The 24,003-nt window shown below is 41.6% G+C and overlaps 1 protein-coding gene and 2 pseudogenes across 3 annotated transcripts; 1 reads left to right on the forward strand and 2 right to left on the reverse strand.

Annotated features, from left to right (window-relative positions):
- Positions 1–1,011: 1,011 nt before the first annotated feature.
- LOC131744549 (zinc finger protein 350-like) lies at positions 1,012–23,634 on the reverse strand. 3 transcript variants are annotated; one of them, XM_059044140.2, is made up of 6 exons: positions 22,816–23,628; positions 21,301–21,364; positions 18,545–18,731; positions 10,589–10,715; positions 9,753–9,848; positions 1,012–1,588 (listed from the first exon to the last, which is right to left on the reverse strand). In XM_059044140.2, exons 3-6 carry the CDS (start codon positions 18,557–18,559, stop codon positions 1,407–1,409), a joined length of 420 nt encoding a protein of 139 aa, XP_058900123.1. In that variant the 5' UTR covers positions 18,560–18,731; positions 21,301–21,364; positions 22,816–23,628; the 3' UTR covers positions 1,012–1,406. The 3 variants fall into 3 exon arrangements, with proteins under 3 accessions (XP_058900123.1, XP_066874998.1, XP_058900118.1); XM_067018897.1 differs by having other exon boundaries at positions 1,012–1,485; positions 22,816–23,620; XM_059044135.2 differs by having other exon boundaries at positions 1,065–5,473; positions 22,816–23,634.
- Positions 1,065–2,542, reverse strand: LOC136793021 (ferritin heavy chain pseudogene; annotated as a pseudogene).
- Positions 12,124–12,683, forward strand: LOC131744617 (translation machinery-associated protein 16 pseudogene; annotated as a pseudogene).
- Positions 23,635–24,003: the final 369 nt, after the last annotated feature.

Here is a 24,003-nt window from a genome sequence, read left to right on the forward strand (position 1 = left end):
GCTTCAGAGGGGTCAGGGACCCATATAAATCACACAATGAGTCAAAAAAAGAAAAATGACCCATCAGCTGGGAGCCTCCTGCCCAGTGAGCAGTTTCCCATGAAGCAGCTGATTTCATTTCCTCAGCCAATGACAGAGGGGAGCCCTAGGGGAGGAAGCACTTTCACCAACTGCTCCCACCCTTTCTTCAACTTCCGGCCAGATGCCCTCTAGTGCTGACCCCTCCCCTCCACACCTTCACCTGACTGCTACTCGGCCTCGGTCCCACCTGCTGAAATTAGTGTGTCCTTTACCCACACTCACCTCCAGCTCTCCAATGAGAAGACTGTGGAACCAAGAGGAAACCAGCTGCCGGCCTGAAGACTGAAATTCCTGTAACATTCACCACCTGGTGGAGCTGGCTGTCGGTCAGTGGATGGGAAGGTTTGAGGAATCGATGAAATGGAAGGTCCCCTGGTAGCCTAGGATTGGTAGGCCTTTGTGGGGGGGGGGGGTCAGTCAAGAATAATCTGTAGAGGCCAGTGATGGGAAGGTCCTCGTGGTCCATGACTGGTGCAATTCCAAGAGTCAGTTATTGGAAGGATAAGGATGTCATGGTTGGAAGCCAGTGGGAAGAGGGCTTTTGAAATGATCAGAATCCAACTATCTCCCCCAGATTACGTTCTTTAAATATTACCCTTCGAATTCAGGTCTTTGATCTATGGAGAATGGATCTTGACATATAATGTGAGGCAGGGATCTAATTTCATCTTTTTCCATATCAATAATCAGTAATTCCAGCACCTTAAAGGATCTTCCCTCTCCCCTCTTTACATGATTTCAGACTGTGTATTTGTCCCTAAAATAAGAATATAAAAAAACTGTACAAAACATACAAAACAGGTTATAGATTCTAGGGGCATAAACCATACTGGTGTTTTGGGTCATAAATCCCATCAAAGTTACTAACGAACCCCCCTCACACACACACACACACAGACACACACACACACACACACACACACACACAAATAATGACTAGTAACTTTACTAACAGGTTGTCTTATACAGAGCAAATATTCAAGGACTGTTTAAATAAGTATCATTTTATTCACAAATATATTTTCAATCCGCACTTGTCTATAAGTGGACTGTAAGATTTGTAAATTGCAGGGGCCAGGGGCATGCACCACAGCTAATCTCAACTGAAGTAGGTCGCTCGCCTGATTATTTAGCTATTGTCTCTCACCTCTCAACCTACTCTTCCACTGTCTGCTTTGTGATAGTGCAAACCAGATTCTCTTTTGCCAGCTTCACGTTAAGTTCTGCCAATATGCGCCACTAGGCAGAAGGAAAATGGAGATGGGACTTGCTTTTTCCTGTTTGCTTTCTCTTCTTGCTGCAGAGGAAACAGTTGGTTGCTGTTTTCAGCTTTCGTCCACAGTCTTAGAATCATCTTCATCCCACGCCCGCAGGCATTCTAGCATCAGCCAGCCATGTGCTCTCCTGAAAGAGTGGAGGAAGAGTTCCATGGCGGGGGAGCAGGGGACCGGGGGTGGGGGTTCCATCCTCCAGGCTCCTAATTCCTTGCACCAGTCAGTCATTTGTCCTGTTCAAGCCAGCACAAAGTTTCAAGTGAATGACCGAGGAGCAGTGACTTCTAGCTAAATCACTCCTACGTAAAAAACAGGGTGACATTTGTGAGATTTTCTTATCAACCAAGGGCCCTCCTACCATGAGACTGGGTATTCTCAATGGCACTGGAATCCTAGTATAACCTGGGGTCTTTATGTGTCTGTCATTTTCTTTTTAATCTGGGTACCATATTTGAAGGAATAGTACAAATGAAAAAAACTTAAAAGTGGATGCTTTAGTACAACTTACAGAAAAGGCAAAGGAAACCCAAAATGGATGCATTGTCATGGTAACCAGAGAAGTCACCCCCAGGGCCACTGGGAAGCCAGCCTGATGCTTAGCTCTCATCATCAGGGTGAGCCTGTCGGAGACACTCTGCCATGCCAGATTCGGGGGCCCTCATCACGCACAAGTGGGTTATGTGGCCACCCAATTCTCTGATGTATTTCATCTGCTCATTCAGGCTGTCACACAAGTAGGGGTCATTTTTCACAGTAGGCAATTTGTGCAGTTCCAGCAGTGACTGATTCATGCCCTCTTCTGGGTGGAACACACATGCCTTGCCTTGAGCCCACTCTCCGGGTCATCCTGTTCTGGTTTCAGGATACACCAAAGATTCGGCCACCTAGCACGTTCTGCATCTTCATCAGCTTCTCAGCATGTCCCCTCCCGTCACGAGACTGGTGAAGAGAACAACTGGCAAAGTTCTCCAAAGCCACATCATGGCCATCAAAGTAGTGAGACACGGACAGGTAAACGTCAGAAGCTCCAGGTGGATCTGGCAGTTATTTGTGGCCTCCAAGTCCCAGTGGTAGTGCTGGGGCACCTGGGAGGGGGACGTGGTAGTCACAGCAGGCACACCACTCCCACTCGCCTTGGGAGTGGTCCAAGGGTGCTGTGAGGAGGAGGCAGAGGGCTGGCTCTGCATGGCCAGGTTGAGGGGGTGGGGTGGCGAGCAGCAGCTTCTGTTCAAGCACTGTTTAAGCAGGAAACCATGGCAACTCTTGGCAAAGAATATCTTTTTCCCTGAAAATCATTATTCTGGTAGGCTGGCTCTAAGAAAGCCCTCAAAGATTCTCAACTCTCCCCTTGAGTGTGGGCTGCTCTAGGAACTTGCTTCTAGAAGAATACAGCAAAGATCACAGAAGATTTAGATGTAATAGGTACAATGTGACATGGACTATAAAACCATCTTCAGATGAGTTACGGAGTCATTCCCTAGCAGTGAGAAAGAGTTCAAGACACTCTCTATCAAAATACACATTAAGGGTGTTAATCTGATGCAAAATGAGGGTAGACTAATGTCAACAAGTTTCCAAATTTCCATTGCAATCACGAGCTTATCTCCTTTGTGAGATCTCTGCCATTGTGCTAAAGGTTCAACACATTTAGTGTATCCATAGACATTCCTTATTTCTGACACATGATGAGTTACTGAAAACCTTGTCCTATTCACTGCTGTGCAAATTAGGGGCTGACTCGACAAGTTTGGGGTGTTCAGACCCTGCACATTCCAATGAAAGGAATGACCCTTGACTGGCACCTGAGAAGGAAACTCTAAGCCCTTGGAATATCCTGCCTGCCAAGAGCGTCTTTGTATACCTGGGGTCTCGACCATGCCATATAGTTTACATTAGCAATATGATTTTTGGTGAACACCTGCTTTTGTTTGCCTGGGGCTCTGGGCCATTCTGTATCAGTTTGATCCTTAGGAGGCTGAAGTTTGAGAAGTTAAGGTCAGTCATTTGGTTTCTCCATGCCTCCATAACTAACCCCCTTACTGCCCCTCCTACCCCCCAGCACTAAGGCTCAGGTGAGTTTCTCTGGTTGGCAATACACCATATGTGTCGTCAGGTCATTGCTGGATGGAAGAATTAAGCACTGTCCATACAACTCCACTGGGAGGACAACTGGATGCACCTGGTTTCTCCTAAAGTCTGCCTCATGCACCTTTTACATTTGCTAATTTTAATTTGTAACTCTTCACTGTCATAAACTGTAACAGTAAGTATAGCAGCTTTTATGAGTTTAGTGACTGCTTTTAGAGAATAATCAAATGTGAGAGTGGTCTTAGGGACTTGATACAACTGCCTTCCTAAAATTTCTTTCTGATATGAATTTTTTTTTGGGGGGTACGCGGGCCTCTCACTGCTGTGGCCCCTCCCATTGTGGAGCACAGGCTCCGGACGTGCAGGCTCAGCGGCCATGGCTCACGGGCCCAGCCACTCCGCGGCATGTGGGATCTTCCCAGACCGGGGCACGAACCCGTGTCCCCTGCATCGGCATGCGGACTCTCAACCACTGCGCCACCAGGGAAGCCCTCTGATGTGAATTTATTGATGATTTTGAAGTCAAGCTTATTACAATTCAGCCTACTTAGGGCCACTGATACTTAATGAGGTATATCTTCCCATTATCACTACATTCATTAGCATTCTCAGTGAAAGTTTTCAACTATGTAAAAAGCTAAAACTTTGATCTAAAGGCTTTTCCACACTGAACGCACCAAATCTTCCCTACACGTTTCCTGTGACATAAAATAAGACATAATTGGTAACTGAAGGCACTACCACATTTACTGCATTCATGAGGTTTCTCTCCTGTACAAATTCTCTGTTATTTCCTGAGGGTACACATCTGGCAACAGGCTGTCCCACAAGGACTACATTCCCTTGGGCTAGGAACCCACTGATATTTAATGATGTCTGCACGGCCACAGAAGGCCCTTGCACTGTCATTGTTTCAACAGAGTTTTTCTCCTGTACAGGTTCTGTGGTACATAATGAGCTGTGGTTCCCAAGAAAATCATTTTCCACCTTGACTGAATCCACACACTTCTCTTTCATATGAGTTTTCTTATGTTTAGTGAGGGAGGACTTGTGGCAGAAGGCTTTCCCACAATTGCTGCATCCATGGGGTTTCTCTCCTGTATGAATTCTCTGATGTCTACTGAGTATTGACTTCGTGGAGTAGCCTTTCCCACATACATTGCATTTATAGCGTTTCTCTTCTGTATGACCTCTTTGATGTCTAATGAGACTCGACTTTTGAAAGTAAGCTCTTCCACATTCACTGCATACATAGGGAGGATTTCCAGTGTGAAATACCTGATGTGCAACAAGACATGGCTTATGACTGAAGGCTTTACCACATTCCTTGCATCCATAGGGCTTCTCTCCAGTATGAATTCGCTGATGTATAAGAAAATTACCCTTCTGGATGAAGCCTTTTCCACATTCACCGCATGTATAGGGTTTCTCTCCCGTATGAGTTTTCTGATGTACAAGGAGCTGAGATTTCCTGGAGAAAGTTTTCCCACACTCACTACATTCATGGGGTTTTATTCCTCTTTCCACTTGCATATGTATATTGAGCTCTGCTTTCCTACAGAAGGCTTTACCACATTTAAGGCATTTATATGGTTTCTCTCCTGTATGAGTTCTCTGATGTACAGTGAGTTGAGACTTTTTGATGAAGGTTTTACCACATTCAATACACTCATGTTTCTTTCGTTTTTCAGTCTGATGTATACTGAGTTTCGAATTGGTGCAGATGGTGTTTCCATATTTATTGCATTTAACTCCAGTGTAACGTTTTTCATGCTTAGTATGAAGAAACGATTTCTCATATTTATTAAACTTGTCAGGATTCTTCGCTACACAGCTTTTATTCTGGTTAACTAAATCTAAATTAGAGTTCAGTATATCAAACTTATCATGGCTTTGACTTAAAGTAACAAGATTTCTGCGCAGATGAAACACATTTCCCGATGAACTGTGTTCACGGCCTCTTTCCATATTTTTACGCTTGTTTTGGATTTCCAAAGACCACTGCATATGATCACCAATTTCTCCAACTTCTAGAAAGAAAATTAATTCTTTCATAATCAGGTTATGGTAATAAAACTGCTTCTAAATCAGGTAATAAAACTGCTTCTAAAATGCCACGGTTTGGGCTGGCTCTTTGTGACAATTCTGTCATATGAAGGAAACCATCAAGTGTAAACTTACTTCTTGAATATGAGGGGAAACACAGTGAAATAAAGCCATAACATCTTAAAAAAAAACCAGTTGATTCAGAATCAATGGTAGACAATTCTCAATTAGTAAAGTTTTTGCTGCTCTCCAAATAAATCCTTGCAAAACGGGCAAAGAGGATGAAGTAGAAATGTGTCTCATTAACATAAGATAAAGTAAGTTGGAGAGACATCTGATCTAGCATGATGGAGGATATAGCCATTCATTTCCCCAATGCTTATTGAATGTCTACTATGTATCATTCACTGTCCTAGCACTTGAATACAAATGCATCCCACTAGGCAAAAGAGAACAAAATGGAAGCAAAGAAATAAGACAACTTCAGACTGCAAACTGGTTCCTAGCATATGAAAAAGAACAGTGGGAGTTGGTCAACTTTAAATAGGTAAACACCTGTGAGAAAATAAAAGTTGAGCCAAGAAACCAGAATAAAGAATAAGCAACCTCATGTAAAGAATTGCAAGTTTTCATTCAAGTACAACAGCAGTGCAAAAGCCCTGAGACAGGAAAGGTTTTGGCCAGGTCAAGAAATAGAAAGGTAGCCAGTAGGCGCTGAGTGGAATAGCTATATAGGGAGAAGGAAGCGTTGAAGTTCAAAAGGTAGACAGAAGGCATATCATGTAGATCTGGTAGGAAGAATCTAAATTTGACGCTAAGACTAGTGGCGAGCCACTGGAAGTTTAGAGAAGGTGGGGGTTCTGATTTATATTTCCAAGAGGTTGCCAACTGCTACATGGATAGTGATGGGAGAGGAAGGAGTGTAGGAGAGAGGACGTTAATAAAGTAATCCAGGGAAGAGATAATGGTGGCTTGGTGTGGAGCAACAATAGTGTACGTGTGGAGAAGCGGATGAATTCAAGATACATCTAGGAGAAGGAAAAAACAACATTCAGTGTTGAATTCAATGTAAGTAAAAGGGAGGAATCAAGGTTTTCCCTAGGTATTTGGCTTAAATGACTAGACGTACCAGCTAAGTTGTTGAGGAACATCAGGGAGACAGGTTTTGAATGTGGGAAAATCAGGTGTGTATTTTTTTTTCTTTTTTTTTGGTTTTATTAATTTTTTTTTTTTTTGCTGTACTGCATAACATGAAGGATCTTAGTTCCCTGACCAGGGATTGAACCTATGCCCCCTGCAGTGGAAGTGCAGATTCTTAACCACTGGACCACCAGGGAAGTCCCAGGCATTCTGTCTTTATTTATTTACATCTAGTTTTTTTTTTTTTAACATCTTTATTGGAGTATAATTGCTTTACAATGGTGTGTTAGTTTCTGCTTTATAACAAAGTGAATCAGTTATACATATACATATGTTCCCATATCTCTTCCCTCTTGCATCTCCCTCCCTCCCACCCTCCCTATCCCACCCCTCTAGGTGGTCACAAACCACCTAGCTGATCTCCCTGTACTATGCGGCTGCTTCCCACTAGCTATCCACCCTACGTTTGGTAGTGTATGTATGTCCATGCCACTCTCTCACTTTGTCCCAGCTTACCCTTCCCCCTCTCCATATCCTCAAGTCCATTCTCTAGTAGGTCTGTGTCTTTATTCCCGTCTTATCCCTAGGTTCTTCATGACCTTTTTGACATAAACATTTTGAGATGGATATCTTGGTGCAGACATGAAGAACTCAACTGGAGAGAGGAATATGGAGAAGACTTTGGCTAGAGCACAAATTTGGGATTATCTGTACAGGCATACCTTGGAGATATTCCAGGTTCAGTTCCAGACCACCACAATAAAGCAAATAGTGCAATAAAGCTAGTTATGTGAATTTTTTTTGTTTCCCAGTGCATATAAAAGCTATGTTTACACAATACTGTAGTCTATTAAGTGTGCAATAGCATTATGTCTAAAACAGTGTACATAGTGTACACAGTGTACACTTAATTTAAAAATACTTTCTCACTAAAAAATGCTAACCATCATCTGAGCCTTCAGCAAGTCATAGAAGTAATATCCAAGATAACTGATTACAAATCACCATAACACATATAATAGTAATAAAAGAATTTGAAATATAGAGAGAATTACCAAAATGTGACACAGACACAAAGTGAGCAAACGCTGTTGGGAAAAATGGTGCTGATAGACTTGCTTGACACGGGGCTGCCACAAACCTTCAATTCGTTTTGTTTTGTTTTTTTTGGCTGCACCACAAGGTTTGCGGGATCTTACTTCCCCAACCAGGGATTGAACCCGTGCCCCCTGTGGTGGAAGTGCAGAGTCCTAACTACTGGACCACCAAGGAATTCCCCACAAACCTTCAGTTGCAAAAAACACACTATCTGCGAAGTACAATAAAGCAAAGCACAATAAAATGAGCTGTGCCTGTATAGAAATTCCCAGAGAGGGAATTCCCTGGCAGTCCAGTGGTTAGGACTTGTCACTTTCACTGCCAGGGCTGGGTTCAATCCCTGGTCGGGGGATTGAACCCGCAAGCTGTGCAGTGTGGACAAAACAAACAAAAACTCCAAAACATAAGCCAGATCATGTCACTCTTCTGCCCCAAACCATTCAATAACTGTCATTCTGAAAAAAAAATCCTAAGTCCTTAAAATGGCCTGCAGTGCCCTGCATCGTGTGGGCCCCTTTCTCACCTCATGAGTATCACTTGCGCTCTTGATCGCTCTGCTCTCCCCACACAGGCTTCCTGGACAGTCCTCAAACACGCCAGGTACACCTCTGCCTCAGGACCACCACTGCAGGTACACTTTTCCCAGGCCTACCCACGGATCATCCCTCACTCCACTCAGCCACCCTAGCAGAGCAGAGAGGCATTCCCTGTCCACTGTGTATAAAACATCAGGCCCTCCTATTGCTTGACATTCATTACCCCCTACATTGTTCTCCATGGTTCTAATTACCACCAGAAAAAATTGTATATTTCTTGTGTACCTCCCCCACTTAGAATGCAAGTTCTGTGAGAGTAATAATTTAATCCCTTTTATTCTCTGCTGTAGCCACATAATATAAAGCACACTACATAGCAGCGTGTATTAGGCATTAAAAATACTTGTTGAGGGAATGAATCAATGAAACAATCATACGTGCAGTGGGCATTGTAGAGACTGGTTTAAATGAAGCTGACTTTGAATCTAGGGAATGGAAAGAAAATTCTATGTAAGCATCACATTGTATCTTGCAGTCCCTTGATCACAGAGGGATTTAAATATCCCATAGCTGGTAGTAGGGTTATAACTAGAATTGCTTAGACTCAGGAGATTAAACTGAGAGTAACTAAGATGAATCAAGATAAATACCTGATCCAGCAAATATACAGAGAAATCAGCAAAGTATGCATGAGGTTTATGGTTTGATTTCAGGTGGGGTCTAACATTGTGAATTTTCTGTTTCTGTTTTTTTATTTGAGTGAATTCCTTTATTTCAATGTATGTGGGAGACATAATTCACTCCGAAAATTACAATACTTATAGCTCTTCCCTTACCATTTTATTATAAAAATTTTCAAACAGACAAACAAATTGAAAGAATTACACAGTGAACAGCCATATATCCACCTCTTTGATTCTATAGTTAATGTTTTGCTACATTTGCTTTAGCTCCTATTTGCCCAGCCAGAATAAGGAAACAGACAGATGCACATTAAAAGACCGGGTTACCAAGGGAACACAGCACCCTGGGTGGGGCTGAATGTTAGGAAGGAAATCAATATTACCCACGGTTCAGTAGTCAGAAGACGATGGTGAATTTGCAGTTCTCTCTTTGCAGAGAGGTGTGCAAGACTGAATTTTCAAAGCAAGGGAAGAGGAAGGAACAAGCAGTGATACTATGGCAGTCAATGAAGAAGCGAAAAATTTGAGAATCCTCAGAAAGAAAAATATCGAAGCAAAACAAATCAAGATCCTAGATGAAATAAATCAGTATCAAATCCAGGGGTGAGAACACAGGAGTATTTTCCTCTAAATGCTTAAGCAATGAATAGTAACATAGGAGAGTAATACTCAGAGGCTCTGTTTAGATACTGTCAAAAGGTTAGAAACCAGAAGATGAGTCACCTCAACACTATTTCAAAGGTGTGAGGCCTCCACAAATCTAGGAATTTACTTCTTTTCTACCTGGATGTTTCTCATTGACTTACCTGGAAAGTTCTGACCGTGGATACTTTCCTTTTCTAACCATGGTTTGTCTCTTTGCTTCAACTTGAAGATCTGAATTGGTTTGGGACTTTGATACCCTATTCACGAAAAATAACAGAATATTTAGGAAAATATCTTTGGGCATGAGATCTAAACATTGTTAAATGATACCTTTTATAGATTGTATGACTGTACCTTGGAAAAGAGTTTTCCCCTTGGAGTAGGGAAAACATACTCCCTCTATCTGAGGCCCGAGAGGAGATAGAGAATCTGTCACTTATAAAATTCAAGTCTTATGTAGGGGCCAGCAAACTATGGTCCGTGGCTGTAACTAAGGCATTTTTTTACATTTTAAAAGCATTATTAAATCAGAATAAAGTGCTCTTACAAAACAGAGTATTTGAAAAGTGAAGGCAAACTTCTAAAACATGATAGCAAACGTGTTTTGTACCATTGAATTTTAAAAATTAAAACCATTTAAAAATATTTATCTCACTGATGTTTCATCCTTTTGGTGTTTCTATTTTTAAGTATATTTTATAGTGCATATGATAAATTTAGCAGAAAACTTCTATAATTGATAAATAAAAATATGTGTGTGCTGAAAAAACAAAATAAAATAAAAGTGTTATTTTAAAAAAAAACAGAATATAATTACAGAGACAGTAGGTAGCCCGAATAGCCTGCAGTATTTACTATCTGGCCCTTTGCAGAAAAAGTCTGACAATCTCTCTTACATTATTCACACTTCAGATACCTGCCCCCAAATCACTGCACAACTGAGAAAGGAAAGACTGCTGATTGGGCACCCTGGGTGGCACAGGGAAGCAGTTCTTACCCACGGACAGCAGGTTGCTATAGTTTTCTAGCATCACATCCTGGTACAGGTTCTTCTGAGCAGGGTCTAGTAGCCTCCACTCCTCCCGCGTGAACTCCACAGCTACATCTTCAAATAATAATGATTCCTGTAGTAATGAATTCTTCTTTAATCTGGGGTGATCATTTGATGGTTTGGAAGAGAAGTATAGAAATCTACTCTAATCGTTTCTACTGTGTAGGTTGTATCTATATAGGTGATTTACATTATATAGTGTGGAAGAATGGAAAGTCTTATACAGATATCCTGCTGCTGTGATTCAGCCACCCACCCCCTCAATAATTCAGAAGGTTTTCTGAAATGTGGTCATTAAAATCTCTTGTTAACCTTGATAGATTTGCCATCTGTGTGCATATGTGCGTGCACTGAACTACATGCAGGTGATATCAAAACAAACCAGGTGATATCAAAACAAACACATGTATTCTCGCTCTCAAGAAGCCTTCACTGTGCACAAGTTAAACAGAAACAATAAGCACTAGAATTAAACATGAAAAACCTGATGATGCTGTAACTGTGAGACACTGAATATAAACAATGTTTAATGTGTACAAAGGCATAACGTTGTCTTAAAGATGAAAAAACAAAGATGAATTCTCTTTGAGTTATTACAGTAATTCAGAAATAAAATACAGTAATTGAAGAAATACAGTAATTGAAATTAGGAGTTGCAATTTATAGATTGACTACCAATTTGATATGACATGGAGAGAATGGTGAACTAGACAACAGATCTGAAGTGCAAAAGACGATGACAGAAAATACAAAAGCGAGGTTGAGAGATATGAAGCATAGAGTGAGAATGTTGAATTTACACCTATTCTGAGTCTGAGGGAAGAACAGAAAATTTGAGGGAAGGTAATAACCAAAGATGTAAGGGCAGAGAATATTTTAGAGCTGGTAAGAGACACAAAATCTCGGGATAAGAGAACCCCGCAATTTCAAGCAGGATCAGGAAAAAGAGATCCACTCCTAGACACGTGGAGGTAAAACTACAGAACACCAAAACTCAAAGGGAAAATTCAAAAATATCCAAAGGGAAATGACATATACCTAACAAAAGAACAAATATGATTCATTGCCTCTAAGTTCTCAACAGCAGTGATGGAAGCCTGAAAAAGAATGAAATAGTATTTTTCAAAGTGCCAAGTGAAATAACTTTCAATCAAGAATGTTATAATGGGGCTTCCCTGGTGGCGCAGGGGTTGAGAGTCCGCCTGCCGATGCAGGGGACACGGGTTCGTGCCCCGGTCCGGGAAGATCCCACGTGCCGCGGAGCGGCTGGGCCCGTGAGCCGTGGCCGCTGAGCCTGCGCATCCGGAGCCTGTGCTCCGCAACGGGAGAGGCCACAACAGTGAGAGCCCCGCGTACCGGAAAAAAAAAAAAAAAAAAAAGTTATACTGGGAGTTGCCTCGTGAGCTGCTGCCAACGCAGACCCTGAGGTCCCGCAGCGTGGAGTCAGAGGTCTGGGGGTCCCAGGCTTTAAGGACGTCGCCATGCCTAAAGCACCAAAGGGAAAAAGTGTAGGACAAGAAAAAAAAAAGTCATCCATCCATAGAGTAGAAAAGCGGCTCAAATTACGAGAGAGGCCCACAAACTAGAAAGAAAGGAAAAACTGAAGAAAGAAAAGGCGTTGCGTCTCAACCTTATTGGTGAAAAACTGCAGCGGTTTCAAAATAATCTTGATCCCCAAAACGTCGAATGTTCAAAGAGAGCCGCTTGTGAATTAACTGAAAGGTACTTAAATCGGTTCAGCAGCGAGCTGGAGCACAGCGGCATCCAGGCCCGCCAGGGCCGGCGGCACTGCTCCTGAGGCGGTCAGCAGGCAGCGGTACGCGGGCTGCGGCCTTGACGTTCCAGACATTTTAAATGCAAGGAATGGGATTTCGATCTGAAGAAATTGCCAAACATTAAAATGAGAAAAATCTGTGCTAATGATGCAGTGCCTAAGAAGTGTAGGAAGAAAACTGTGACAGCTGTAGACAGACATTTAGGAGAATTGGAACTGAAAGATGAATCAAGGGACACAGACGGGGAACTGACTGCTGTGGCCTAACTGTCTTTACTTGAGTTGAAAATAAATAATTTGACAACTTCAAGTTACACCTGAATTGACTATGGTAAATAATTGTCTCTACACAAGAATTTACGGTTCAGCTTATTCTCTTATATGATGAGAATCCCATTTTCAGTTTCATAAATAGTGTTATGATTTTTACTTAAAAATGAATGTTGCTTTTTGTTTACATTAAGTTGTTAGACTAGCTAGAAATGCTCTGCAAAATCCATTTAATCTGAATTTCTGGGGCTGGGAGAGCAATATGAATGGGGACAAAAAGTGTTGTAATTTTTTTCCTCATGCTTACCTAGAATCACCTAATCTCACGTTTTTGGGCATGCGCAGCAGATGTTTGCTAGAAGGTTATTGTGGTACTTCTTGAGCAGTGACGATAGCAAGATTGCCTTTTAGTAATATGTTTTCCTCTTTTTCCTCTTACAAATTAAAACTATTTTCTGGGCTTCCCTGGTGGCGCAATGGTGGAGAGTCCGCCTGCCGATGCAGGGGCTCGGGTTCGTGCCCCAGTCCGAAAGGATCCCACGTGCCGCAGAGCGGCTGGGCCCGTGGGCAATGGCCGCTGAGCCTACGCATCTGGAGCCTGTGCTCCGCAGCGGGAGGGGCCACAACAGTGAGAGGCCCGCGTACTGCAAAAACAAACAAACAATTTTCTTTCCTTATAAAATAGGGAAAATGTGATCTGGAATTTGTATACATTTATGGGTTGTACATTGCTGTTATTTATTAACTTTGAGCCAGAGTTAGTTAAATGGTTAAAAAAACAGTAACTATTCTTGTTTTGTTATCTCCTGCACTTAACCTATTATCTTGATAAAGGGGATAAATGATTTCAGGTTAGCTCTTTTGGTTTGTATATTATTTTTTGCTTTCTCATTGTGAAAAGTGATAGGTTTTATTTGTGGAAACAGAACTAAAGATTACAAAACTAGTTATTTCCATTGTCTTAGTTTTTCTTCTAAGAGATAGGTTAAATTGACATATAACAGTATTTCCAGTATCATGAAAAACACGGATGTGGTTGAATGTTCTTCACAGAACTTGTTAAATGCAAGTATCTTCTGATCTGTTTTCTAAAGAATGCAATGCAAGAATATTTGAGTATTTTAAAGGAAAAAAAAAATGCTGTATGAGGTAACCAGGTTATAAACTAAGTCTTGTTAACAGTTTTACTTCAGAAAATTAAAAGTAAAACATTTCTATGAAAAAAAAGAATGTTATACTTATTAGTATATCTTAACATTATATATGGATTTCTCCTATTGTTTCTAATAAGCTTGTAGTGATTCTCAGATTTTTCCAAGTATGCAGCCAAATTAACTGTATGGAAAATTTTAAATCCTCTTCTCCAAATTTATATCTCTTTTATCTCTTTTCTTGACTAATATTTCCAAAGAGTGTGGTGTCACTGGACATCCTTGTCTTGTTCCAACTTTAGATGTCATATCAAAGAGGGATATGGGACTTCCCTAGTTAAGAATCTGCCTGCCAATGCAGGGGACACAGGTTTGAGCCCTGGTTGGGGAAGATCTCACATGCTGTGGAGCAACTAAGCCCTCAAGCCACAACTACTGAACCCCGCGCGCCTAGAGCCCATGCTCCACAACAAGAGAAGCCACCGCAATGAGAAGCCCGTGCACCACAACAAAGAGTAGCCCCCGCTCGCCTCAACTAGAGAAAGCCCTTGCATAGCAATGAAGACCCAACGCAGCCAAAATTAATTAATTATTTTTTTAAAAACCAAAGAGGGATATGAAAATTTGTGAGAAAGTTTCAGATTGTCACACTGACTAGGTCCCTACTGTATTTAATGGTGAGGGACCAAGGGTGCTATATATCCTATAAAGCATATGACAGTCCTACACAGCAAGAATTGTCAAGCTCAAAATGTTAATAGTACCCACAGCCTCCCTCTTGTTGAAAAACATAGGTATAGTAAATTATACTGTATCCCAGAATAAAACTGAAAAATATTTAAAGGAATAAAAGTCTATCACTCAACAATGAAAAATTTATAATGCCTGGTACTCAATCAAAATTACCAGATATGCAAAGACAGAAAATATGACTCATACAAAGAGAAAAGATCATCAACAGAAACAAAACCAGAAATGACATAATAAAATTAGTAGATAAGGATAGTAAAATACATATTATACATACATATGTTTAAAAAGGTGGAGGAAAGCATGAACGTGATATGGAGTAATATGGAAGATATCAAATAGACCCAATTCCAACTCTAGAAATGTCTGAGATGACAATATACTTGTTGGATGTGATCAAAGCAGACTAGACACTGGAAGAAATGGAAGCACACTCTTTTAAGGTTCTTATACTATGAATGAAGTGGTATAACACTACTTGAAGATAAACTGTGATAGATCAATATGGAGAAATGAGTAGTTTACTACTCACATGAACTAGCACACTAACAATACCAACTAGAAAATGTCTTGCAAAAAACAGATAAAGATTAATATCCCTGAAACCTATTTTTTTTTAGAGATCAGAAAAAACAAAATCAGCACAAAGGATTTGATCAGGCAATTCACAGAATACAAACAGTTAATAAATACATTAAAATATGTTCAAAGTCACTGATAATAATGCAAGTAAAAATAATAGTAAAACTAATTCTGATAGCACTTATTAAATAACAGGCAATGTTCTAAGATATGTCCTACGTATGTATATACATATATACATAGATCAGTGGTTCTCAACTGGCCAACAATTATTTTACAACAGCAGACATATGACATTTTAGGTTATCACAACTTGGGGGTGGGAGGGTGCTACTGACATCCAGTGGGTACTGACCAGGGAAACTGCTAAATATTCTATAATCCTGTGGTGTCCCCTCAACAAAGAATTTGTTGTTTGGCCAAAAAAGTCAACAGTGCTGAGGTTGAAAAACTCTGATATATATTAACCTATTTAATCTTCAGAATAATCCTTTCATGTAAATTCTATTATAATTCCCATTTTTCAGATGAAGAAAGGACTGCAGAGAGATTAAATAACCAGAATAAGATCAAGCAGGTAATTATAGACCAAGGCAAGATATGAATGAGTGAATCTGACCACAGAATTTGTGCTCTTAAACTAAATACTAGGGGTTTCATGTGGTGGCGCAGTCATCAAGAATCCGCCTGCCAGTGCAGGGGACACGGGTTCAAGCCCTTGTCCAGCAAGATCCCACATGCCACGGAGCAGTTAAGCCCATACACCACAACTACTGAGCCTGTGCTCTAGAGCCCGCAAGTCACAACTACTGAGCCCACGTGCCACAACTACTGAAGCCTGCACGCCTAGAGCCTGTGCTCCGCAACGAGAAGCCACCGCAATGAGAAGCACGCAAACCACAACGAAGAGTAGCCCCCGCTCGCCACAACCAGAGAAAAGCCCACGTGCAGCAATGAAGACCCAACGCAGCCAGAAACAATAAATACATAAAATAAAATAATAAAATAAAATAAAAGTTAAAAAACTAAACACTAGGCTCTACAACCTTCAGAAAATGATATAGCTTTTATATTTCAGATTTTTAAGATTTAAAAAGTGATAGAATATTAAGTAATATCAAGAATGTGGGGGGCTTCCCTGGTGGCGCAGTGGTTGAGAATCCGCCTGCCGATGCAGGAGACACGGGTTCGTGCCCTGGTCCGGGAAGATCCCACATGCCGCGGAGCAACTAAGCCCGTGAGCCATGGCCGCTGGGCCTGCGCGTCCGGAGCCTGTGCTCCGCAATGGGAGAGGCCACAACAGTGAGAGGCCCGCATACCGCAAAAAAAAAAAAAAAAAAAAAAAAAAAAGAATGTGGGAAAAACAGAGACTTCCATAAACTCTGAGAGGAAGTGCTGAAGACTTTAAAAAAGGGCAATTTTGTAGCAACCATGAAAAATTTAAGTCCGGGTACCATTTGACTCATAGATTTCCCTTTTAGGAATCTAACCTAAAAAAAATTTCACACATATTCAGAATGTGTATTGTAAAGAAACTTTATGGCTAAAATGTACTTTTACGGACTTCCCTGGCAATCCAGTGGTTAAGACTCCATGCTTCCACTGCAGGGAACGAAGATCCCACATGCTGCACGGCGGGCCAAAAAAAAAAGTACCTTTATATAAACAGAGTACATAAATTAAGGCATATACATGCTAGGAAATACCATGCAAACCTAAATGCAATGAAATAGATACTTTTTATTAAATACTTTAATGGAACGCTCTCCAGGGCGGGTTGCTATAGGAATAAAGCAAGTAATGTGTTTATTATGATCTCAGTAATGCAAAAATATTTTCACAAAAAATATGTGTATATGCACATAAGTGTACATAATGTATGTATATCTACGTGCATATAAGTGTTAATAAACACAGAATTATTTCTCTCCTAAGTGATGAGTAGAGAAGGATTTGACAGGGCCACTTTCTTTTTTTGCTCTATTTACTTCCCTATTGTTTCTGTATATTTCACAAACGAATGATTTGTATATGACTCATTTGATAACAACAAAAAATGATAAAAGTGGAAGGTAGTAGGTTGGATGGTGGCCTCCTAAAACATATGTCCACTTCCTAATCCCCAGAACCTGTAAATTTTACCTTGTCTGGATAAAGGGTCTTTGCAAATATAGTAATTAAGGATCTTAAAATGAGAAGATAGTCCCAGATAGTCTGGGTGGGCCCTAAACCCAATGACAAGTGTTTTCATAAGAGGCAGACAGAAGGAGACAGACAAACAGAAGAGGGGGAGGTAACGTGAAGACAGAGACAGAGATTGGAATGGTAAAGCCACAAGCCACAGAACGCAGCCAGCCACCAGAAGCTGGACAAGGAGAGGGACAGATTTCCCCTTGAGCTCTGGAGGGAGCACAGCCTCACTGACAACCTGATTTCAGACTTCTGGGCTCCAGAACTGCGAGGGCATACACTGCTGTCGTTCTGGCCCCCTACTTTGCGGTAATATATTATGGCACCCACAGGAAACTAATACAAGGAGGTAGATAAAAACTGACAATGAATGATTCAGGAAGAATACTACATTTCTAAGATGCAGTGACAAAGACAACATCATGGATCCCTACATCCCAAGTCTTTAGCAGAGAATGTGATTTTAAACTCTGCTGGGAGGTCTGTACCCGGAATCCAATTCAGCAAAAATGGCTTGAGAGGCCATTTAAACGATCCATTTGTCTAGATAAATCTAGATTTTTATATCTGAAGAAAGCCAGAATACCAGAAGGGTACTGAAGGAACCCTATAAGAAACAACCACAGGTGTACAACTGTGTAAAAATTCACTTTACTGTATGTATGTTATGCCCCCACAAGAAAGTGTAAAAACACACACACACATGACACAGAGACATGGGAGCCTCTTGCATATACCAGAAGGCTGCCATTGAGGCCACTGAGCCCTGCAGGAAAAGTCATCAAGAAATTTATTATTAAAACTTCAGTGCCAGGAAATACTTACTTTTCTGAGGAAATGATCTACCTTCTCTGTACAAAAACACGAATCATGTAATGTTGTGTGTTTTTCTTGCTGGCACTGGCTACCAAAATTATTGGAGATAATCTGGTAGCTCAACATAAATAACCCCTCAGGTCTTACAGTTTTTTATTAATATTCTGACTCCAAAATTCTGACCATAATCTCTGACCTGCATTCCCACCATTCCTAGTTTACCGTGACATCCACATTATGGTTGATATTTGTCTTCAGATTCAGGCTCTTATCAGTGTGTCATTTTCCAATTAATCAAGTCAATTTTTATAAGCCTCTACAAATACAACAGAAAAGAAAGGAGGGAATAAATAAATATGTAAAACTCACCTGGACCTTGGTCATTTTCTTCTGTTCTTAGAAAATGACTGGAACTCGGATTCTTCTTTTTTTACTTTTCTAGATTGTCACTCAAATTCTGGTCATAGCTCTCACATCTCAAATTAATGGCATCCCCAGAAGTGACGCTTTCCTGGTTCTGGAACTTCCTTCTCCTTACTTCACTTGATTCTAAGGACTCAAAAGCAAATTCGCTTTAATTTGTACATTCCCCTCAGCCACACACCTTGTCGGCTGGGATTTGATGTTAGAGGACGCCTATATTAATTTTTTTAATATATAAATTTCTTTATTTATTGTGGTGGTGTCCTGCAGTAAAGGTGCTGCAGTAGGTGGAATCATGGCCCTCACAAAGATATCCACGTTCTAATCCCCGGAAGCTGTGAATATGTTATGTCACAAGGCAAAGGGGAACTGCGGTTGCTAATGAAATTACAGTTGCTAATCAGATGACCTAAACATAGATTTCCTGGATTATTCAGGTAGGCCCAATGTAATCGCAAGGATCCTTATCCATGGAAGAAAGCAGAAGAGACCAGAGAGAGATGTGATGTGACAAGAACTCTACACACCATTGTTGGCTTTGGAGATGGGGGGAAAGGGAAACAGGAGCCAAGGAGTGTGGGCAGCCTCTAGAAGCTGGAAAAGACAAACAGATTCTCCCCCTAGAGCCTCTAGAAAATAACACACTCCTCCTGAGACCTTGATTTTAGCCCCGTAAGATCCATGTTGAACTTCTAACCTATAGAAGTGTAAGATAATAGACTTGTGTTGTTTAAGCCACTAATTTATGTTACTTTATCACAGAACTAACAGAAAACTAATATGCGGGCTTCCCTGGCGGCGCAGTGGTTAAGAATCCGTCTGCCAACACAGGGGACATGGGTTCAAGCCCTGGTCTGGAAAGATCCCACATGCGGCGGAGTAACTAAGCCCACACACCACAACTACTGAGCCTGTGCTCTAGAGTCCATGAGCTATAACTACTGAGCCCACATGACTAGAGCCTGTGCTCCGCAACAAGAAGAGCCACTGCAATGAGAAGCTCACGCACTGCAACGAAGAGTAGCCCTCACTCACCCCAACTAGAGAAAGCCCTTGCACAGCAACAAAGACCCAGCGCAGCCAAAAATAAATAAATAAATTTATTTTTTTAAAAAAAACTAATATAGGTGTCCTCTAACATCAAATCCCAATACTTAAGAGTTTTCTTTTGTTTAAAAAACCACAACATCTAGACCTCAAGGCAGAGCAAACATTATGAAAAGTAATGTGTTAAGCAAATCCTAAGCATTTTCTTATTTAATCCTCACCACCAATCTAGAAGTATCAAATCACTAGAACGAAGGAAGTCAAGGATTAAAACCTAGAGATAAAGTATCTTGCCCAGAGTCACATACTTTCTAAGAGGCAGGGCTAGAATTCAAGCCCAGGCCTTTTCTCTCCAAAGCTCATCACCTTAACCATTGTACCGTCTTAACCAGACAACCTCCAAACATTTAGTTCTCTGTAGAACTGCCTGAAAAGTTTACTACTTTTCAGGCAGTTTAATATCACACCAGAAGGTAGCACATAACCACAGTGCATAAACTGGACTTGTGAAACAGCTCTTAGAACACTCAATGCATACACACAGACGTCAACCTTCTTCCACAAACAGAGAAATGGAAAAGGAGCAAGTTCCAATACTCACTCCAAAGCAGCAAATCAGAGAGACAAGGGGTCAGAAAGACTCACATTATAAGGTCATTGATTCAGTGGGATTACTGTGAGTTTTTGTTTCCACTCCTTCTGGCCACAAATTTTTCTAAGATAATTTCCCAGTAGCTTTTCTAAACCCCCAAACCCACAGACACTGCCCTGCCCCTACTGCAACTGTTCTTTGACCTCCGAGTACATGCAGTTCCCCTCGGTCTCCAGCCTAGAATCACTTTAGGCACCAGGACTAGAGATCTGGACAAGAGAAATGGTATAAAACTATTTATAGGACTATAAAACTATAGCTATAAAACTTCATGGGGGAGGAGAACATGAATGCGACATCTTGGCCACATCCAAATTTCATGACTCCTTGTCCATGAGCCCTCATGTCCCTGCTGATGATTTCTTGGCATTGCACCCATTCACTTTATGGAATCACTCGTGTTGCCCTAGAAGGGCCACCTGCCTTTCCAGAAATACACCTATGTGTAAATATTAAAATAAAAAGCTTTACAGAGCAAAGTAGACCATAGAAAGAAATTTTCATAAGTTTCACAAGTCAATATCAAAGAGGCTTATTCCTTGACCACAATGCAACAAAACTAGAAATCAACAGTAATGAGAAATTCAACACGTTAATCAAAATAGAAACAAAACCCTGCATATCCAGGAAAAAAACACATGAAAAACCTTCAAACTAAAAAGGCAATATAAATGAAAACTGAATTATTCAGTAGTAAATGGCAACAAATCCTGTGGGTGGGTGAGAGAACCTGGATAAGCATAGAATCATAACATGTTGCAGAAAAGTATAGATATATAAGTCAAGCCTATCCAAATTAATGTATACGTACATTTAATGTGACTCAAGTAAACATGTCACTGGTTCACCCACCTGATGTGACACTACTGCAGCCATTAAGAAAATCTGTAATCGTTTTATACTATGGAAGTGTTTATAATTAGAAATGAAGTGATAAAACCAAATTATACCTGTTACACAGGTCATTCCAAATGCAAAGGTAACAAAAAAATATTAAACATACACAATGGTTTGCACTGGAGATCAGCGTTTCGGGTAACAGATGTTTTCACTTGTGTAGCATGAACCTGAAAGGAAATATCCAAGAAAACTGTGGAGTAAAGTTGGAGGCAAGAAGAATAAAATATGTTATCTTTTGTAACACATCACTAGACCATATCTAACTACTTTTTTGGTTGGGAAGATAATGACAAGAGTGTTTATGTGGCAAGACAAAGGAGTTTGTAATTAGTGCCTTGATGAAGGTAGGGACTTGAAGGAGCGAACTGGATTTGGATCAGCTGAATGAATCTATCATCAAGTCTGTGCCCTGGACTTGCCATATGAGCCTCAACCTACCTACTCTCCAGGGACCCTGGGTCTCCAAAGTGCCAGCCTCATGCCCCTCCACATACACTAGCCTCCCCCACAAAACAACAAAAAATGACTCCAAGTTCAATCTGAAATCTGAACCAGAAACCCCCATTCATTAGCACCCATCCCCCATCCCAGGCTTCTCCACGTCTGAGCCCCACAGTGAACCACAGACCCGCATGAGACATCGAATTCACTGATCTACATCTACCACTCCAGGTCTTAATCACCGAGCTTCACGAGCAGAAATTGCTACCGAACCAAACTTGGGTCAGCTCACCCGCTGAGAAGCAAAGCCAATTTACTGACACCAGGTTGATGTGAAGGAAAGTCCAGCGTTTACTACAGGGCCCAGCAAGGAGAACTGGCAGCTCAGGCTCAAAAGCCTCAACTCCCCGATGGCTTTCAGGGAAGGGTTTTTAAAGGCAACATTTGTGGTGAGGGATGCCTTTCTTCTGATTGGTTGTTGGTGAGGTAACAGAGTGTTTCAGGAACCTTAATCAACCTTCTGGTTCCAACCAGCCTGAGGTCTACATGCTTATGCTCAGCAAGTAGCCACCACCCTCCACCCTGGCAGGTGTCTTAGTTTCTGCAGAACAACTTAAAGGTATGCATCAGATCGTTACGCACATCCTTTGAGGAGGAACTAGGACTCTGTGAAATCTTGTTTCTTGTCTGCTTTTTCCTGTTTCTATTCCCTCACTTCCCTAATTAGTCTGATCTTTGGAACTCAGGGAAACCCCAAGAGACCAAAGCCTTTTTCTACAAACTAGAAAGGGGGTGACACAGAGGGGCTTCTGTACCCAAGAGGTACTTCAGGGTCCTGCTCAGTTTCAATCCCCCCCCCCCTTGATACTCCTCAATCCTGAGGGGAACAAAGGTGGGACAAGAAAAAGAATAAAGTTTGGGATAGAGAGGTTAAATATAAAGTCAGCGGGGGAACTCAGTTTTAGGAGGGCTGGGTTTCAAAATACCCACATCGACAAAAACTCTCAGTCAGAGCCTCGGTCGTTTCTCTCTTCATACATTTAATAACACTGACCGCCAAAGGGCCTATTACTGAAGCCAAGCCTCCCCAGTGACGGAACCTAAAGACACCCCCAGAAGGCCTTTCACTGGCCTCACAGGCCCCTCACTCCGGACCCACGTGCACACCTCGACCCACCTGCTGCTGAGATTCTCAAGGTTCCCGCCAGCTGCCAGACTGAATTCACTTCCAAAATGATTCCCACTCCCCCGCTGTCGCGCCCAAATCCCCTCTCTCGCTGTCGCTAGGGACGCCTCCGGCCCGGCCCGACCTCAGGGCCTTTCGCGTGTTGGAGTTCGGGCCCAACGACCACTATGACGTAACGTGGCCACGCCCACCTCAGCGATCGGGGCGGAAACGGTCATGATGGAGGCTAAGGCTCGGAGCGGGAAGAATTGAAATCACTCTTGGACACCTCCTTCCCTTTCTCTCCTCGTTGTCGGCCAGAAGCACTAGGCTGAATGATTTTTTAGAGGCTGGACCCTATCCAAGGCCGTGGCGGCGCGAGCTGGATTCTATTTTGTCTTTCGGGCAAAACGGGAGAGATGGCGGCGCCCGTGAGCCACGACGGAGGAGCACCAAGGGGGCGGCCATCTTACAGGAAGTGCAGTTCCGTTCGGCGGAGACCCGAGGAGCTAGTGTTAGGAGGAAACTTGGGACGGTCAGCGAAGTTTGTAGGAGTTGAGACACGTTGTGAAGGTGGCGGTCAGGTCCTGGACAAAACATGGAAACTTCGAGTCCTGGTGAAATTTGGGAAAGAGGTAAAGTGGGGATGAGAATGAGTACGGCTGCTCTGAGACCTGTTGAAGGGGCGGGGCCGATGCCGAGAGCGGGGCTCTGTGAACACCGATGCCCATAGGGGCCTGGGAATGTGGCTGCTTCTGGTAGGGAAGGGTGAGGGGTGAGGCATCAAATGTATGCAAACGTTTCTTTAAAAAACGAAGGCCATTTCAGAGTAATTAAATGGTGAGCTGTGCTGTTATATTGTTTGGCATCATTCCCAAATAAACACACTTAAGAAATATTAGCCATTATTTTATGCAGGCAAAGGGGTAGTAGAGGATATAATCTATACATTCTTTCTAGAGGGAAATTTATTAGAATTATATATACAATTTAAATTTTTCATTCTCGTTTTTGTAGAAATTCCAATGCTAAGAATCTTTGTTAAAAACTTTTTATATTAACCACAGAAATTTTGGTAAATTTTTTAAAAACTAGGAATAACTTGAATGTACAATCAGCAGGTGAATAGTTTGGTAAATTAAATACATTCCTTCAACAGAACGGTTTACAGCCATTAAAAAGCCAATTATAGAATTACCA

The sequence above is a fragment of the Kogia breviceps genome, chromosome 18, assembly GCF_026419965.1.
Source record: "Kogia breviceps isolate mKogBre1 chromosome 18, mKogBre1 haplotype 1, whole genome shotgun sequence".
NCBI lineage: Eukaryota > Metazoa > Chordata > Mammalia > Artiodactyla > Physeteridae > Kogia > Kogia breviceps.

Excerpts from the sequence above, each read along its gene's own strand:
- LOC131744549 (XM_059044135.2), bottom strand. Across the intron at positions 9,849-10,588 it reads TAGCAACCTGCTGTCCGTGG|GGTATCAAAGTCCCAAACCA; the intron begins GTAAGAACTGCT and ends TTTCGTGAATAG. Across the intron at positions 5,474-9,752 it reads CCACGGTCAGAACTTTCCAG|AAGTTGGAGAAATTGGTGAT; the intron begins GTAAGTCAATGA and ends TTTTCTTTCTAG.